Source organism: Asterias amurensis, chromosome 1 (assembly GCF_032118995.1).
Source record: "Asterias amurensis chromosome 1, ASM3211899v1".
In the NCBI taxonomy this organism is placed as follows: Eukaryota; Metazoa; Echinodermata; class Asteroidea; order Forcipulatida; family Asteriidae; genus Asterias; species Asterias amurensis.
The window spans coordinates 30368575-30386479 of record NC_092648.1 but is presented as its reverse complement, the minus strand read 5'-3'; the positions used below and the strand labels follow the sequence as shown (position 1 = coordinate 30386479).

The window sequence follows — 17905 nt, the reverse complement described above, 5'->3', positions numbered from 1 at the left end:
TACTTATAGTGTCTTTTATGAGTTGTGGTAGCTTATAAAAGAAAGGTGAATAAACTTGATGTTTTGATCAGTATGCCCTGATTGTCTTTAGAACACAAGATTGTGTTAACACTTTACACAGATTAAACAGTTTAAAACTCTACTTATCATTTACGCAATTCAATTCAATTCAATTCATTTGTTTTTTGTTATTATTTGAACAATTTGTATTGGTTTTTCTTTATCCATTATAGGTGAATATTGTGAAATCAACTTTGACGACTGTGCCAAGGAGCCATGTGCCAATAATGCAATCTGTATTGATGGAGATAATACATTTATCTGTGAATGCCAATATGGCTTCACTGGTACCCTTTGCAATATTCAAATAGATGAATGTGTGTCGTCCCCTTGCCAGAATGGAGGCACCTGTGTAGACAGGATCAATGGTTACCTGTGCGAGTGTGTTTCTGGTTTCAATGGGATCTACTGTGAGAACAACAAGAATGATTGCTTCCCCAGTGCTTGTGATCACGGTGAGTGCATTGACAGGATTGAATCGTACCTGTGTAGATGTGATTCAGGCTACACTGGTCGTGAGTGTAGCATTGACATCAATGAGTGCCAATCCAACCCCTGTGCCAATGGTGGCACATGCTATGACATGGTTGATATGTTCTCCTGTAACTGTGCAGACGGATGGATCGGTGAACAGTGTGAGATCAACGTAGATGACTGTCTGAGCTCCCCTTGCAAAAACTCTGGGATCTGCATCGATGGCCTGCAATCCTACACCTGTAAATGCAGGCCTGGATTTACTGGCCAGGACTGTCAAGTCAACATCAATGAATGCTTCAGCAATCCCTGTCAAAATCAGGGCCTCTGCATTGATGGAATCAACTCCTACACCTGTAGTTGTGTGAATAATATGAGAGGTGTCCACTGTCAGATCAACCCAGGCTTCTGCCAGCCAAACCCCTGCAGGCATGGTGGCTCCTGCAATGCTAATGAGGCTGGGTTCACTTGCCAATGTGAGACTGGTTTTAAAGGGGATTTTTGTCAGACTAATGTCGATGATTGTGTCGGTCACCAATGCCAAAATGGAGCCAGCTGTATAGATCAGGTAAGAATTCAAGCTCCGATTTCAAAATGTATTAACTTTAATACTATGATAATCATGTCATTAGAAAAGTACATTTGTATTTGATCTTCAGAGCCCCTCTTAAAGCCATTGAACACTTTTGGTAAACAGTGTTGTCAAAGGCCCACACTTCGTGTACCACAGGTTAAATATAAAATAACAAACCTGTGAAAATTTAGGCTCAATCGGTCATCGGAGTCGGGAGAAAATAACGGGAAAACCCACCCTTGTTTCTGCACGTTTCGCCGTGTCATGACATGTGTTTACTATAAATCCGTAATTCTTGATGTCGAGAATTGATAATTGTTTCAATGTTTTCTCAAAAAGTAAAGCATTTCATGGAATAATATTTCAAGAGAAGTCTTTTATCATTACCTTCTGTAAACCCTGTAAGTAATTTGTAAATCTGTGAACTTTTATTTTTTTTTCTGTTCCGAAAGTGTATAATGGCTTTAAAAAGTTTCTGATCAAAACCCAATTATTTTGTTTCTGTTGATACTAGGCCAACCGTTATACATGTCGATGCAGTGCTGGGTATACCGGAACTCACTGTGAGACATCGTTAGATATCTGTGCTGCTGAGCCATGTCAGAACAATGCTCAATGTGTCCCATCTTCCCTCGGCACTCGACACTGTGTGTGCCCACAAGGTAAATCAAGTTGTTTTTACCTCAAACTAACCATTACTTGATTGTTTCTGTTCATCTGTTAATATCATGTGTCACCATAATAATAATAATAATAAAGACTTGTTAAGCGCACATATCCACCCTGCTGGCTGTTCAAGGCACAGTAAAACCAAAAACAAAACGAAAGAAAACCTGCGACATAAGATAAGTTTTGAGAAGAGACTTGAATTTTGTGGTACAAAGACAAGTTCTAAGATTAAGTGGTAGAGAGTTCCAGATGCGTGGCGCAGCTGAAAAAAAAGACCTGTCACACCAGGAGTGTCGAAACTTGGGTTCAAAGAGGAGAAGCATGGAACTGAATCGAAGACTCCTTGATGGAGTGTAAACTTGTGAACAATGAGTATCAGCTTGAAGATGATTTGTTGAGAGACAGGAAGCCAGTGAAGTTTTTTCATAACGAGGGTGATGATAGAACAGGATTTCCTAGACAGGAATGCTGGCTGCTGTGTTGAGGCATTGAAGACGGGAAATCTGGTTGCTAGGAAGTCTGTAGAGAAAAACATTGCCGTTGTCAAGACGAGAAGTAACAAATGCATGAATGACCTTTTCAGTGGCACTTGTCCAAGTACTTGCGTATCACATATTCCTGATGTGAAATGATAACAGACGATTAATGTTGTTGATGTGTGGTTGAAGTGTCATTGATGAATCAAAAATAATTCCCAAGTTCCGAGCTTTCAATGAGGGAGCTACATGTATCCGAGCATCACCGATGGAAATGTATTGCACTAAAACTTTTGGAATGTGTATGTACGGCATGCAATGTGCACACTGGTCCAGAACTACAATCTTTGCAACCGTCCATCATTCAAACGTTTTAACTATGATGCTGATCATGAGTCAGCCACCTTAATTATTAATCTTGAATACCTGTATCTTTCCACTTAAAGGTTTCACAGGTGTGAGGTGTGAGGTTGAAATCAACAACTGTAAGCCTGACCCATGCCTTCATGGAAGTACATGCATCAATGGTTTGAACGCTCACTCCTGCCTTTGTCCATCTGGCTACACGTAAGTCAACATCATCAACAGATGCTGTAGTTTGATTACAAGTTTTTTGTTACAGTAACGATTTTTGAACACGACAAACTAGAATTAGAATGTTTTGTTGTCCGCATCACAAAGAACATTCACAAAGAACTACCGCACCTTTTGATTTGCCCAAATGCTTCATTGTTCATTGTCCGCGAATGTTTTATTGTCATTTATTGTCCGCATTAAACTCAAAAGTGATTGATTTGAATCTCGGTCAAAGATTTATTTTGATGTGTGTACACATCACAATAAATCAAATGACGTCTCTGTTACGTAGCAGAGACCTACATTTTCCAGCGTTACAAACTCAAAGTTACTGTAGCTTAAAGGCAGTGGACACTATTGGTAATTACTCATAATAATTGTTAGCATAAAAACTTACTTGGTAACAAGCAAAGGAGAGCTGTTGATAGTACAAAACATTGTGAGAAATGGCTCCCTCTGAAGTAACACAGTTTTGAGAAAGGCAGTATATTGGAGATTAAAAGACAAGACATTTTTATTTGTTCCCTACCATGTTCATATTTTTCAGCATACAAAACCGGGGGATTAGAATGAAAGTACTCATTAAAAAAACAATTCTGCATTTTTTTAGTCAAAGTTGTAGTCATACATTCTCTGTGGTAACTTTTATATCTCTGCTGAAATAACCAAAAATAGTAGCCTCCATTCAGCCACTTCTTTTTGCTTTGATTTCACTGCAGTGGGGACCAGTGTGAGGAAGACATTGATGATTGTATAGGACATCTCTGTCAAAATGGGGCTCAGTGCATTGACAGCTTGAATGAATACCGGTGCAAGTGTCAACGAGGATTTGTCGGCACATACTGCAATGATCGTAAGAGTTTGAGTTTCCTGGCGTTGTTTTATTTACAGTTAAAAGAAACATAATTCTTGGAACTTTTGGAATCAGATATGCAAATTCTACTATATAGATTTCAGGGACCTGTATATGCACAACAAAATTAATTCTGTTTGAAAAATGTAGTTGTTGAACTGTTATTAATGATTATTTATTCAACAATATTTAAAAAAGACACTGGCAGTAAAGAAACTGAATTGCCTTTCCTCCATGCTTTAACTATGAATGTCCTTTAAAGCCATTGGAAACTTTCGGTAAACAGTATTGTCCAAGGCCCACACTTCGTGTATCACAACTTATATATCAAATAACAAACCTGTGAAAATTTAGGCTCAATTGGTCATCGGAGTTGGGAGAAAATAATGGGAAAACCCACCCTTGTTTCCGCACGTTTCACCGTGTCATGACATGTGTTTAAAATAAATCCGTAATTCTCGATATCGAGAATTGATATTGTTTTAATGTTTTCTCAAAAAATAAAGCATTTCATGGAATAATATTTCAAGAGAAGTCTTTCACCATTACCTTATGTAAACCCTGTAAGTTACTTTTAAATCTGTGAACTTTTAATTTTTTTCTGTTCCGAAAGTGTCCAATGGCTTTAATGACCATTGCCTTTGCCTTTCCAGTCCCAGTGCTTTACAAATGCCTCCATTTAATGGGTTGTGATTTCACCTTACACCAACGTGTGTGTGGTAAATGCGCCCTAATGTGGTTTTATTTACTTGAATATGAGAGAAGAAAGCAAAGATGTGAACATCGTGATCTACAAGTCTATCCCCATTTTTATGTCAACAGCTGCCCCATGTGATTATGATATGGTGTTTCAGAGCAATACATCCAGCCAGTCTGTCACCATAGAGCAAGCCGTGGAGGAGAGCCTGCAAGCTTTCACCCTGTCCCTGTGGATTCGAAGCACCCGCTCATCGTCAACCGATGCAGTAATACTGTCCTACATAACACTTCATGCTGCCCAGTTTGCCATCAGTGATCCTCAGGCCCTGACTATCTTTATCAAGGGGTAAGTGTCAGCTGGTGGTAACCAACCAGAGTTGATCAATCTCTACGCATCTACACGATCCAACTTTCCTGGTTTGGCCTCAAAGTGAGAAAGAAAAACAACAGACTCCCAAAATGCATCCTACATGAAACAGTAACTGGAAAAAATAGACGGGGTAGGCCTCGGGAGATGGGAAACAGACACCTGCGCTAACAGCACCTTCTACCTGGAACACCAAAGAGCGCAAGATAGGCAAGAATGGAAGTGAAAATTCAAGGAGCCAATGTCCTGTGAGATATGTTGCAAGATAATTGATTGATTGAAGGGTCATTTACCTTTTGTTAATGAGTTTTTTTTCTGTTTATTGATCAAGGGCCTCACAGCGGACTTGAATAAAACAGACATTAAGGCACATTGCATTCTAAACACTGTATTTCTTTGTAAGCGTCTCATGCCCTTGTATTTATGTTTGTACCCTAGATACCAGTATTTCACGTTGGTCAGTGTAAACGACGATCATTGGCATCATCTTGCCGTTTCTTGGAATGAGCACGGAGGGAATCTGATCATCTATAAAGATGGTCATGTAGTCCAGAATCAACATCTAATACGACCTGGTCGCCGTATCGATAGTGGAGGACAATTCACACTTGGAGGGATACATGGCTCAGGTGAGTTGCAAATTGATTACATATGAGCCCTTTTCACACTACTCTATCCCTGGGGTTAAATAACAGCTGGCCCTTTTCACACTGGTTTACCCAGGCAAATGGGTATACCCCAGGGATTAGCCACCCCTGCTCCGGAATAGGGGTAAGCGGTAAAACCCTGGGGTAGTCTTGAAACCTGCAAACGGAACCCAGTGGAATAGGGACACAGTGTGAAAGTGCACAGGAATAACCATGGGGTAAATAATTCGGGAGGATAATCCTCCCTACTCGCAGCTAAGAGCTGAATTGCGAAGGAAGCGGCTACAACGTGTTCGAGAAGCAGGCATGCAAGGGCGCTTTGGCAGCCAGCCACATCAATCCATTATGACCATGGAGCACAGCAGAGAGATCAAAAGTGTTTGATTTTTTTTCGAGGGAGGAAAACCCTCGTGGCACAGCAGAGAACCAGCGCACAACTCAACTCACATATGGCCCTGGCTGGGTATCGAACCAGGGTCACCTTGATGCTGAGAAGTGAGCGCTTTACGCAAAAGCCAACCATGCCCCAAACAAGTCCTGAGGCCTCTCCAGGGCTGTATTGAATGGGGATAAGGGATACAGTATGTTAGTGGACTATGATCTTTTTGACTGGTTGTGATGCCGCAAAAACAAGCACCTCTTGCAAAAAATTGTAGTCTTTCCTGAATAATATTGGTTTCACAGACAAGTTAATACAGCACGACATGACCTAATACAGCTGATTTTTTGTAAAGTAAGAGGGGACATTTTCAAATATTTCAGCAGTTCTGTATTTGTTTTACCAGCATCCACTAGTAAGCTACATGGTGCACTAAGTGGTGTAAACATGTGGGACACAGCATTAGAGGGGTCAGTGATTAGCAACCTTGCTAGTACCTGTGGCTCTGTAAACCCTGGTAATGTCATCACAGCAGCTGACTTCCTCCAGACAGCCTCCCTTGGAAGAGTTCAGATTCAGACCCCCTCACAGTGTGACGGTAAATAGATTGGGTTTTGTATTGTGTATTTTATTTATTTATTTATTTTAATATTAAATCTTCGGACATAATTCTTTGTTGGCAGGGGCCGTCCAGGGTGAGGCAAAAGTTAAACAAACTGTCATCAAAGGGATGTGCCCTCCAAGACTCTGTGTTACAACTCTCTAGGTGATCTTGGTCTGGTATCTACTAGTATTACAGTAACACCTTTGTCAGAAGACAAATTGTTAACAACAGGGAGCTAGCCATAGCATAAGTAAAAGCAGTCCAAACTTGTTGATCCCATAAGCTGTACTATAGCAGCTAGGACTTAAGAAGCTGCCATTTCTACAAATATAGTATACTGGTCGCTATGGGTAAACATTGGATTCTATGGGTTCATCAGTACATTAGTTGCTATGAGTAAAGGTCGTCACATCCGCATGGCTTTCTAGTTTAAAAAATAAGATACCGTGTGATGCGCTCTAAACCAATCACAAGGCAGTATCTATGTGTGGGGTGTTATAGGCCTACAGCAAACTAGAGGATGGAATGACTTTACTCTTCCAAACTCCATTGATGTATTGCTCTCTCTTGTGACCCAATCCTTACAGTGGTGAATGACTGTGCTTCCAACCCATGCCAGTTTGGCAGTACCTGCAAAGATGACTTGGGTCACTACATCTGCCTTTGTTCCTCTGGTTTCACTGGACTACACTGTGAGATTAACATCGATGACTGTGGAACACCAGCACCCTGTGAGAATGGTGGCAGCTGTGTGGATGGTATAGCAACTTTCTCTTGTCAATGCCCACTAGGATTCTCAGGACAGCTGTGTGAGCTTGAACAAGGTAAACATCATTCACCAAAAATTTACGCAGCAATTCCAATATCGGGATGAATAACAGCCTCTGAAGAGACTTTCTGTTTAAACTCTGGGAGGGAAACCCCAAATAGGGAAACCTCATAGCGCAAGAGGGCGCTACACTCTGCCACACCTGCCGACGAGGATTTACCACTCTGTTTACTGGATCAGTCAGCAGAGAGGAGTGTATCCGTCTGTAGTGAACCACATGTGGGCCACTCAGGCTGCCATGTCGGAATTTTTTTACTTATCGCTCAAGACTATGCAAGTCTCGGGTAACTTCTAACTAACCAGTTAAAATATGTGAAGAAAACAAGTCAGGGGGTACTAAAAAGTTTTTAAAACCCAATCCAAGATTCTAGTCCAAGGTGGGATTCGAACCGGGGTCCACAGCGGTAGATGCAAGGAAGCACTATATAGTCGACCTGATTAATGTTTTTTATTTCATCACCCTGACAGTTGATGGTGGTTGGACTGCATGGAGTGACTGGAGTGTCTGTAGTGTATCCTGTAATGGTGGTACTCAGTCACATCAACGTACTTGTACCAACCCCCAACCAGCTCATGGAGGTAACCCTTGTGTTGGCGCTCTCACTGAAACCCAGCAATGCAACATTGGACCATGCCCAAGTAAGTCACCCACATCTTAGAAGTTTCTTCCGAAATCAAGATTGATTAATGACACCTTTATAGATTTTAGGATTTGTCAGTCATTTGTTATAAAATATTAGTTTCTGTCAAGGAATACCATTGAAATATCTAAAATACAAAATTATCTAGAATGTTTACGTATTTATTCAGAAACACTCACAAATATTGTGGGAAAATAAGAACCTGACAGTATACTTCCAACATCTGATAATTACATCAGGAAAAAACTGTTACAATTTGATTATATTTTGGCCAACTCCTCCGACACATTAGGAAGAGAAAATAGAATTAGCTGATGCCAACTATTTACCAACCAAAGGGACCTATGGTTTAAATGCAGTGGACACTATTGGTAATTGTCAAAGACTAGCCTTCACAGTTGGTGTATCTCAACATGTGCATAAAATAACAAACATGTGAAAATATGAGCTCAATCGGTCATCGAAGTTGCGAGATAATAATGAAAGAAAAATAACCCTTGTCACACGAAGTTGTGTGCGTTTAGATAGTTGATTTCGAGACCTCAAGCTCTAAACTTGAGGTCTCGAAATCAAATTCGTGAAAAATTACTTCTTTCTCGAAAACTATGGCACTTCAGAGGTAGCCGTTTCTCACAATGTTTTATACCATCAACCTCTCCCCATTACTCGTCACCAAGAAAGGTTTTATGCCAATAATTATTTTGAGTAATTACCAATAGTGTCCACTGCCTTTAAATGTTGTTAATCGCCTGACGATTCGACCCTTTAAGAGTCTTTCTCAAAGGCTAAGAGAAGATAAGGATGAGATAATATTCCAACACATTAATTCTTTAACCCTGTATGATTTCAGGCTGTAAGATCTTGACACACCCGTTGAATGGAGAGCTACACTGTGAGACTGTCGGTGAAGAGCAGAATTGTACCATCTCATGCCTCAAAGGCTATGGCTTCAGCAGGACCATTCTGTCAGCTTATCGCTGTGGTCCATCGACCAACTACCAGTGGTCACATGAAACGGATGTGAACCCAAGAGTCAACTTCCCCAAGTGTACAGGTTGGTCAATCATTTTTTGTTTTCTCCATGGAACATTATTTCAGAAAGATATCATCAGGAAAATACCAGTAGGTCTTAAATTCACCAGAGTGGACAACTTTTCTAAAGGGAGTGTCTCGAATAGGATCCATACTCTATAAAAATCAAAAGATACGCTATTTGAAACCTATGAAGTAAAGCTTCAGTAATTTTCCGCCAAGCAGCTTTTTAAAAATTTGAATTGGCTCCATAAGAAGACATCACAATGTGATGTTTCATTTCCAAAACCTTTTGAGCCTCGTTCCAAAAGAAGTTTGGGGGACAGGGCATTTGAAACAGCTGCTCCTCGTTTGTGGAATTTGTTACCACTGCATATTCAAACATCTAGTAACTTAAGTACTTTTAAATCTCGCCTTTTGTCACTCACTGGTATGATCATCATTTTCCATGTATAGTTTTTTGTAAGTTATTGTATTGTGTAATTGTAGGCGCCGTGGGCACTCTGTTGCTAAATATATGCGCGTTATAAGTTTTATTTATTTATTTATTATTATTACCTTGAGGTTATAATGCAATAGAATGCAAGCAATTCATTGTCATGATTTCAGGCGTTAGGCTGAGTTCAGTTTGTGATGTTTCTTCCCCTAGTCACAGCCTTCCAGGTGTTTTTTGTTTTGTTCCTTTGGCCCTTCCAAACCTCCAAGCATACCCATCTTAAAACTATTTACATTGCCCTCATTTAATAAGATATATTTTGTCAATTTCTAAATACTACATTTGGCTTAACTTAGCGCCTTAAGCACTCCTTGGGTGGATATGTTTTTGCACGATTTAAATGTCTTTATTAACTGGTTATTGTATGGATTATGTTTTTCTTAGTCTACAAACCACCGTCCAAGTTTGCCTTGGAGTTAGTCATGGAATACGACAACTTGGTGTGTAATGGAATCAATGTGACCAAGGACAACATGGTATATCAGCAAGTCAGTAACGCAGTTACATCCAGTGTCAACTCTATCAAGTGTGTCAAGGACAAGGCCTGCGCTGTCAAGCAGTCTAAGGTGTGTACATTGCAGGAGGATATAGAGTCCAATGAGCATTGATTCTGCTGTTGCTGCGATGCAGCCACTCTTGACAATGTATACCAAGAAACTGTATATACCGTCCTTGTCAGGGCAATATTATGAGGTCCGATTACCACAAAACCTTTTTCAAAAACACATTTCTGTCTCTCTTCAGGTTATTGGCTGTAGTCCCTCTGGAAGTCAACCACGTAAGCGATCAGTTGATGAGAATTGGATTAAAGTCAGCATCATATTGGAGCATGATGTGAACATCCCAGATACCCACAACCTCACTAATGAACAAGGCAAGTACATTAGTAGCTGATCATATGAACGTTGTTACTAGTGGTAATAAATCAATGCATAAAGCATGGAATCAATGATGAGGTCAAGCCAGGTCACAGCGACCTGTTACCATCAGAGCTTACCTAATGGTACTGAAATCAGTTTTAAAAGTTCATAGACACCCCCTGCATTGGCCGCCATCGTTTATGAAATTTGCATGCGTGAAAGGCTACGGCTAAGAGTCGTGCGCATTGCTTACACATGTGCATGTTTCTAATGTTCCAGATAATAATAATAATAATAATAGTAATAATAAGTGGCTTCTATATAGCGCTCTGGTCCGGCACGCAGTGACGCTCATGATGCTTCAACATTATTACCCCTGGTCACTGGGCCATGTTATTTCATTCCTTAAACCATCTCAGCTCCCTTGGGAGTATACATACAGCCTGTGCTGCAAACTATGTAGTGCACAAAGCTAAACCAATCACGAGAACCATCTCTGCCCTCACAAGTACCCATTTATACCCCTGGGTGAAGAGAAGCAATTATAGTAAAGCACCTTGCTCAAGGACACAAGTGTCATGGTTGGGATTCGAACCCACACTCCAATGACTTACACCAGAACTTGAATTTGATGCTCTTAACAACTCGGCCATGTGGTTAATGACGTCACGAGCAATCCATTATAGATGTACTATAAAGAAGTTGAGCTGAAGAGAAAGTTCACAATACATACATACGTACAACTAAATATTTATAAAGCGCCTTTACATCAAGATCAAAGCGCTGGAAAGAGCAAGACCAATGGAACTATAAATACAACAAATTACATCTGATACAAGTGAGTTTTGAGAGATTTTTTGAATAAAGGCAAAGAGTTACAATTTCTGATGCGTACTGGGAGGTTGTTCCATATTCGCGGAGCAATAAAGGAGAAAGTCCGGTTGTGAGCAGATGAGAGTGTTCTGATGGTTGGGTGTTCGGGATAGGCGTGTGTTGTCAGAAGCTGATCGCAAGCTTGAGCGTGGCGGTTGGTAGAGAGCAAGGCAAGATGATAAGTAGCCTGGTGCTATTCCTAGGAGACATTTATACACAGTAACTAAAACTTTGATTGCGTTATTGTTTTCCTTTAAATGACCAGTGACAACTCATAGCAGTTCTGTGAGAGCAATCAGTGAGCTTCAGGATGGTGCAAGTTATCTCGTCAACCAGACAGTGGGTGGTCACTTTGCCATCAGCATTGACAGTGACACATATGACATTGACACAAATAAGTCTTTGAGCTTTGGTGTGCCTGTCTGCCCATCCGGAATGGTTCGAGTTGATCCGGAGGACGCACGATGTGGTAAGTGCTGGGGTGTTTTGTGTGCCGGTGAACATTTTCAAAGTTTGATTCATCAAAATTGTGAACTTCTACAATAAAATTTCCTTAACTTTGCCATTGTAAATAAACAGACATTAATTTATTGCTGCGCAACTAAGAATAACATTCACCTGTGAAAAATTCATTGATTCATTAATGAAAACAAAAAAGAAGGGTTTATGTTTTGCAGTGATTTGTGTATATTCTTGTGACCTGACAATTTGATTCTTTGTACAAATATATGCTTCCAGAAAGACCAGATGTTGGGCTGATTTCACAACCAAGATGAGTTGTCAGTATTATCAAAGTGGCTTGATTGTGACCACACACTCTTGCTAAGCAATTAATTTGACAATTTTGGACCACCAGAAGTATGGCGAGACACCAGTTGCACCATTCTGTGGAGTGTTAAAAACTTAGGGCCTACAATATCATCCAGTTGCATATTCAGGTGTAAAATGTCATTTGATTTGTCTTTCAACCCAGTTCCTTGTTCTTCTGGTACATTTGATGATGGAGACGCTTGCCGTGAATGTCCCACTGGAACCTACCAGTCACAAGAGGGCGCTACACTCTGCCACAGCTGCCTGCGAGGATTTACCACTCTGTTTACTGGATCAGTCAGCAGAGAGGAGTGTATCCGTCTGTAGTGAACCACATGTGGGCCACTCAGGCTGCCATGATGGAATTTTTTTACTTATCGCTCAAGACAATGCAAGTCTCGGGTAACTTCTAACTAACCAGTTAAAATATGTGAAGAAAACAAAATCGTGCACTTTGAACTGGTTGCAATGTTTGAAACTACACAGACTCTATTACTGGATAAACCAACATAATCAAGTTAAAGAGATTGTGCGAACCTTATCTACTCAAGAGTATCATTATGATTATTGTTAATTTCTTTAATTGCTTGTCATTGTTCACTTGATTTTTTGTTGCTGCTGATTTTAAACTTATTTTTATATCTTGTTGTTTTTGCTGATTATCTATATTTTAAATGTTTCTCTGTATTAGCGCCATGGAGCATTACTTTCGATGGATATGGCGCTATATAAATATTTACTATTATTATTATTATTATTATGATTATTCTTTTCTCAGATCAGGTTAATGAAGTAAAACATTTAACAGGTTAACAGGTAGGAAGAAAAACAGTGGATTGATCGTACAATACCAAAATATCAAGCCAAACAGCGTATGACAAAAGTTAATAATCTTACTTTCAACAAGGTTTTAGAGTCTTAGTAACAATCACTGAGCAAACTTAAATGCCAATATGTTTTGTTTGAAGGCACTGAACACTATTGGTAATTACTCAAAATAATTGTTAGTATAAAAACTTACTTGGTAACGAGCAATGGAGAGCTAAGAAGCGGCTCCCTCTGAAGTAACGTAGTTTTTGAGAAAGAAGTAATTTCTCACTAAAATGTTTGAATTTAATTTGAGAATTTAATTTGAAATCACACAACTTGTGCGACAAGGGTGTTTTTGTTTACATTATTCTTGAGTTGAAATTTTCACAGGTTTGTTATTTTATACATATGTTGAGATACACCAAGTGAGAAGACTGGTTTTTGACAATTACCAAAGGTTTCCATGCCTTTAAAGTCAATCCACTACTAGCCTAAGGGTATGAAGACATTAGAAAACAGGCTCAAATGTCTGTTTTGAGGGGGGGGGGGGGGGGTGTATGGTGGTTATTATATATAATAAAATATGTTTTTTGTTATTCAAAGTAACAATATGTTTGGTACAAATTATTAGACGTAGTATATACAGCTGTAATAGGTGTATATGTGTATCCAGCTACTTTATAGACATTAGGCTTCAGCTTTCAGGTGTACACTACCAACAATGACTAGAGCAGGCTATACGAAACCTTGAAGCCAATTGAAACTCACTGTACGGAAGAGAAGTTAAAGCCATTGGACCCTTTCAGTACAGAAAAAAAAAAAAAATTCACAGATTTACAAATAATTTACAGGGTTTACAGAAGGTAATGGTGAAAGACTTCTCTTGAAATATTAGTCCATGAAATGCTTTACTTTTTGAGAAAACGGTAAAACAATATAAATTCTCGTTAACGAGAATTACGGAGTTGTTATAAACACATGTCATGACATGGCGAAACGCGCGAAAACAGGAGTGGGTTTTCCCGTTATTTTCTCCCGACTCCGATGTCCGATTGAGCCTAAATTTCCACAGGATTGTTATTTTATATACAAGTTGTGATACACGAAGTGTGGGACTTGGACAATACTGTTTACCGAAAGTGTATAATGGCTTTAAAAACAAGAAGTCCCCTAGATCCGCTAAGCAAAAGTAGTAGTCCCAGATGATTTCCTACCACCAAGGTACGGTAGTAATTAATAAGCAGGATAGTTCTTTTCAGAACTATTTTAGTCTCTCGAATTTTGAAATCTACTCTGCAGCAGTAGAATGAATAGCAAAACAAGTTGTCAAAGAACAAAATCTACACGTTCTTATCTGAGTATTGAATGACAACTTTGCACTGATTTCAATACAGTCAGTTTTATACCAACTTCAGTTTTAAAAAAACGTAATTATTTCTTTATAAACCAATACTTATCATATGTTTCTATTAAGCAGATGCAAGTAGTTTCATTAAAGAGGTAAATTTGCAAAGTAAATGTTGAAATGTTTGCTCTTGTGAAATTCCTGAATCCTGTGGGATGGTATCCCAAATTCTGAAAATCTACTCCACGAAGTCTCTGAATTCCAAAAAATCTACTCCGCTGTAGTAGAATATATAGCAAGACACGTTCTCAAAAGAATAAATCTACACAGCTACTAGATATACACATGGTGTTACTTCACCATAAATAAAACCATGCAATTCCTCAAATCCCACGGTGAAACACAGTAATGTATATTGGGAATGGTCAACCAAACATCCAATCAAGAGTTTTCAGATTTACAAAATGAAATGGTCACGTTTTAGTGTAAACGGTGAAAAACTAGTTTGTGATAAAGGCAGGCTCAAAATAATTGTTAGCATAAAACCTTACTTGGTAACGAGCAATGGAGAGATGTTAGTAGTAAAAAACATTGTGAGAAACGGCTTTCTCTGTAGCGTTGTTTTTGAGAAAGAAGTATTTTTCATGAATTTGATTTTGAGACCTCGGATTTAGATTTTGAGGTCCGGAATCAAGCATCTGAAAGCACACAACTTCATGTGATAAGGTGGTTTTTTTCTTCCATTATTATCTCGCAACTTCGACGACCAATTGAGTTCAAATTTTCACATGTTTGTTATTTTATGTTTGTTATTTTATGTATATGTTGAGATACACCAAGTGAGAAGACTGGTCTTTGACAATTACCAAAGGTATCCAGTGTCTTTAACAGTCAATGTCTGTTTCTTTTGTGTTTTACTTTGACTTTGTCATTAATTCAGACGACAATATTTAATCTAGCCAAGTTATCTTCAACAACAAAATAATTACAGGCAAAGAGTATTGGAAATTACACCACATAAATGACTGTCAAAACTTACTTGATAACGAACACTGGAGACTGTTGGTATTTTAAAACATTGTTCAAAATATAATATTATTAGCTAATATCAACTTCTTACCAAGCAAAGGGACCTATGGTAAAATGCAAAACAAATAGTTAATACAACTGTTTTGTTTTGTTTATAGATTGTCGAGGCCTAAGTGTTCGCGGTATCAAAAAACAAGACTATTTGCGACGTTGATGAAAGTTTTGTCTCTCCAGTAATAGATCACTGTATTAAGCCATGAATTGCTGAATTGCAAAATATTAAGAACTGTTGAGATAACTTTATTTGGTGAAAAATACAGTGGATAAAGCGCTATAATGGTTGGGAACCAGGTAACTATCAAAGTACCAGTGATAATCATAAATGTGTTTAAAGATTTGAAACGACGAAGCTGAGCGTTTACGTTTTCGGGATTCGAACCCACCTCAGTTGCAGATATACGCCGAGCTTGAAGACGAGCTGTCAACGGCATCTTAACATATAAGACAATTACAATCAGGGGTGGAACTAAGAGAGGAACAAAGGAAAATACCAGAGCAATTTGCTTAACTAACGGATCTACAGCATCAGTAGAGCTTGTAATTAAACTACAGAACAATATAATGCTAGGTATTGTTGCACAACACAAAGTAGTCACTCGTTTTATTGTAACAATTGTGTGGCGTCGCAGTGGTTGTGACACTGCTATGAAGCGTACAACAGTAATCTCTGATATTATATTAAGTCCCACCATCTGAACCAATAGAGTTATAACACCTAGCACCAACACATGACCAAATAAGTAATCAAAAAAGCCAAATAAACCCACAGCCACGTCAGCGATTGATAATGCTATCATGAGCTGTTTAGTGATATCATGCGTGTCGTGTATACGATGTAGCACGATCAATGAGAAGATATTACTGACTATTATGATGAGGCAAACACAGAGGAATACATAGTTTGTGCCGTCGATGGAAACAGCCGGCTCGGTGGAGTTATCCATTCTGAGAAATAATTCTAGTTGGTATGACACTGCTGTACAATTGCAAAGGTCGTGGGTTCGAGTCCAAACTGAGTGATTTTTGTCAAAGAACTCGGGGAAAGTAGGGCGACTGACTCACAGTGCTATTACACACATCGGTGTATATAGGTAAAAACCGAAATGAATATTCTTCATCCCCCGATGCAAATTTAACATAAACTCCAGTATTCATGTGTAGAATTTCAGAATTGACAATGTCTTGATAATCAAGTTGCCTCCAAGTTGGGTGTAGCTTCACATGGCATCACCATAGAATGTCATTGAAGTTTGTGTTGTTCTCGATATGGATGTAATTGATATCACAAAAGGGAAGGGGAATCCGATAAAAAAGGACGATAATTTGAATAGTTTTATGGAGTGTCGTCCAAAGGCATTTCAAATTAAATAATACGGCAATTATCACAATTAGATGAAGACAGCATTGTGAAACATAGTTGGATATTCCACTGACAGTCTTGAAGATATCCTTCATGGTTACAGATATGTCTCCGGTCTCCTGGCAAGCGTGTGAATGATGGGTTGATCAGGCTCATTCCATGGCTAACTCTTGCACGGATAAACTCTGATTGGGGCAAACTTCTACATTCTTTGAGAAAGTATTCTTCGTGTGCACAGTTTTCTCTGGTCCTCTTTTCTGCATGCAAGCAGTCAGGTTGGCTCAGTGGTTTCTCTCCAAGCATTTCACCTCTGTGTACCCTGGTTCGATTCCTTGTATGTGGATTGGGTTTTTCAGTTCCTACCTTGCTGTGTGGGTTTTCACTATAAGTGGTTCTCCTCCAACATCACTGAAACTTCTCCATTGTCTTCTCTATTAAGTGGTGTTTCCTAAGATGCTATGCCGACTATATAATTCAGATACAGAGTCAGAATGATGTTCAGCTTGTAGATTTTCTTTTCGTTTTCGAACAACAGGCTCCACTCACTGGATTACGTAATCTCAGCTACTATAAATAAATGACCCATTATCCTCAAGCTCACTCTCGGTCATTGTTCACCTTACTTCAACAGTTCACACAGAAAACAACAACTTGTTTTCCATTCCCATTTTTATTTACTGTGATTCATTTTTCCTGAATCTTGATGTGAAAATAGAATAGAAATTAACTTTTGTACGGAAGCATGGAGGAAGAAACAGAAACTCTTGCAAGAAGGTTGTCGTCAGATTATGTTCAGATCTCATTATCAGCGTCTTCGAGATTAAAGTCAATTAGTTTTGACCATATGCTCGACTTATGCGTACCTACAAGATGCACATAATAGCTTTAGCAGAAAAGAACGGAGTGGAAAGTGTCACTCGGGTGCGTCACCAACTTAACTGTGATACAATGTTGTCGGCGCTTTGAGTTGAAAGAATCAAGAAAGCAAAAAAGGCAGTGGCCACCAGACACATCAGAAGTGAAGGTGGTAAAATTGCGTAAATGAAATCCATTAAGATTTAGTTGTGTCCCTTTTCATTAGACAGTGTTACCTAACAAATCAAAAATCAATGACCAAAAAATTCCGTAAATGAAATCCATTAAGATTTAGTTGAACCAATTAAGAAAGCAGAACACAAAGCTATTTCATCTCATTTGTTCCTACTCATTAGACGGTGTTACGTAACACATCAGAAATCGATGGTCGTACAATTGCGTAAATGAAATCCATTAAGATTTAGTTGTGTCCCTTTTCATTAGACAGTGTTACCTAACAAATCAAAAATCAATGGCCAAAAAATTCCGTAAATGAAATCCATTAAGATTTAGTTGAACCAATTAAG

The 17905-nt window shown here is 39.0% G+C and overlaps 1 protein-coding gene across 1 annotated transcript in view; it reads left to right on the top strand.

Moving 5' to 3' along the window:
* The window catches only part of LOC139936460 (uncharacterized), a 53169-nt gene extending 37361 nt beyond the window's left edge, over nucleotides 1-15808 (top strand). The window contains exons 36-49 of the mRNA XM_071931275.1: nucleotides 234-1102; nucleotides 1623-1770; nucleotides 2700-2820; nucleotides 3549-3682; nucleotides 4505-4727; nucleotides 5187-5377; nucleotides 6181-6372; nucleotides 6966-7202; nucleotides 7676-7846; nucleotides 8699-8902; nucleotides 9761-9942; nucleotides 10121-10250; nucleotides 11375-11578; nucleotides 12083-15808. Of these exons, the coding sequence (XP_071787376.1) occupies nucleotides 234-1102; nucleotides 1623-1770; nucleotides 2700-2820; nucleotides 3549-3682; nucleotides 4505-4727; nucleotides 5187-5377; nucleotides 6181-6372; nucleotides 6966-7202; nucleotides 7676-7846; nucleotides 8699-8902; nucleotides 9761-9942; nucleotides 10121-10250; nucleotides 11375-11578; nucleotides 12083-12246 (3170 nt within the window). The 3' untranslated portion in view covers nucleotides 12247-15808. The remainder of the gene's footprint in view (nucleotides 1-233; nucleotides 1103-1622; nucleotides 1771-2699; nucleotides 2821-3548; nucleotides 3683-4504; nucleotides 4728-5186; nucleotides 5378-6180; nucleotides 6373-6965; nucleotides 7203-7675; nucleotides 7847-8698; nucleotides 8903-9760; nucleotides 9943-10120; nucleotides 10251-11374; nucleotides 11579-12082) is intronic.
* Nucleotides 15809-17905: the final 2097 nt, after the last annotated feature.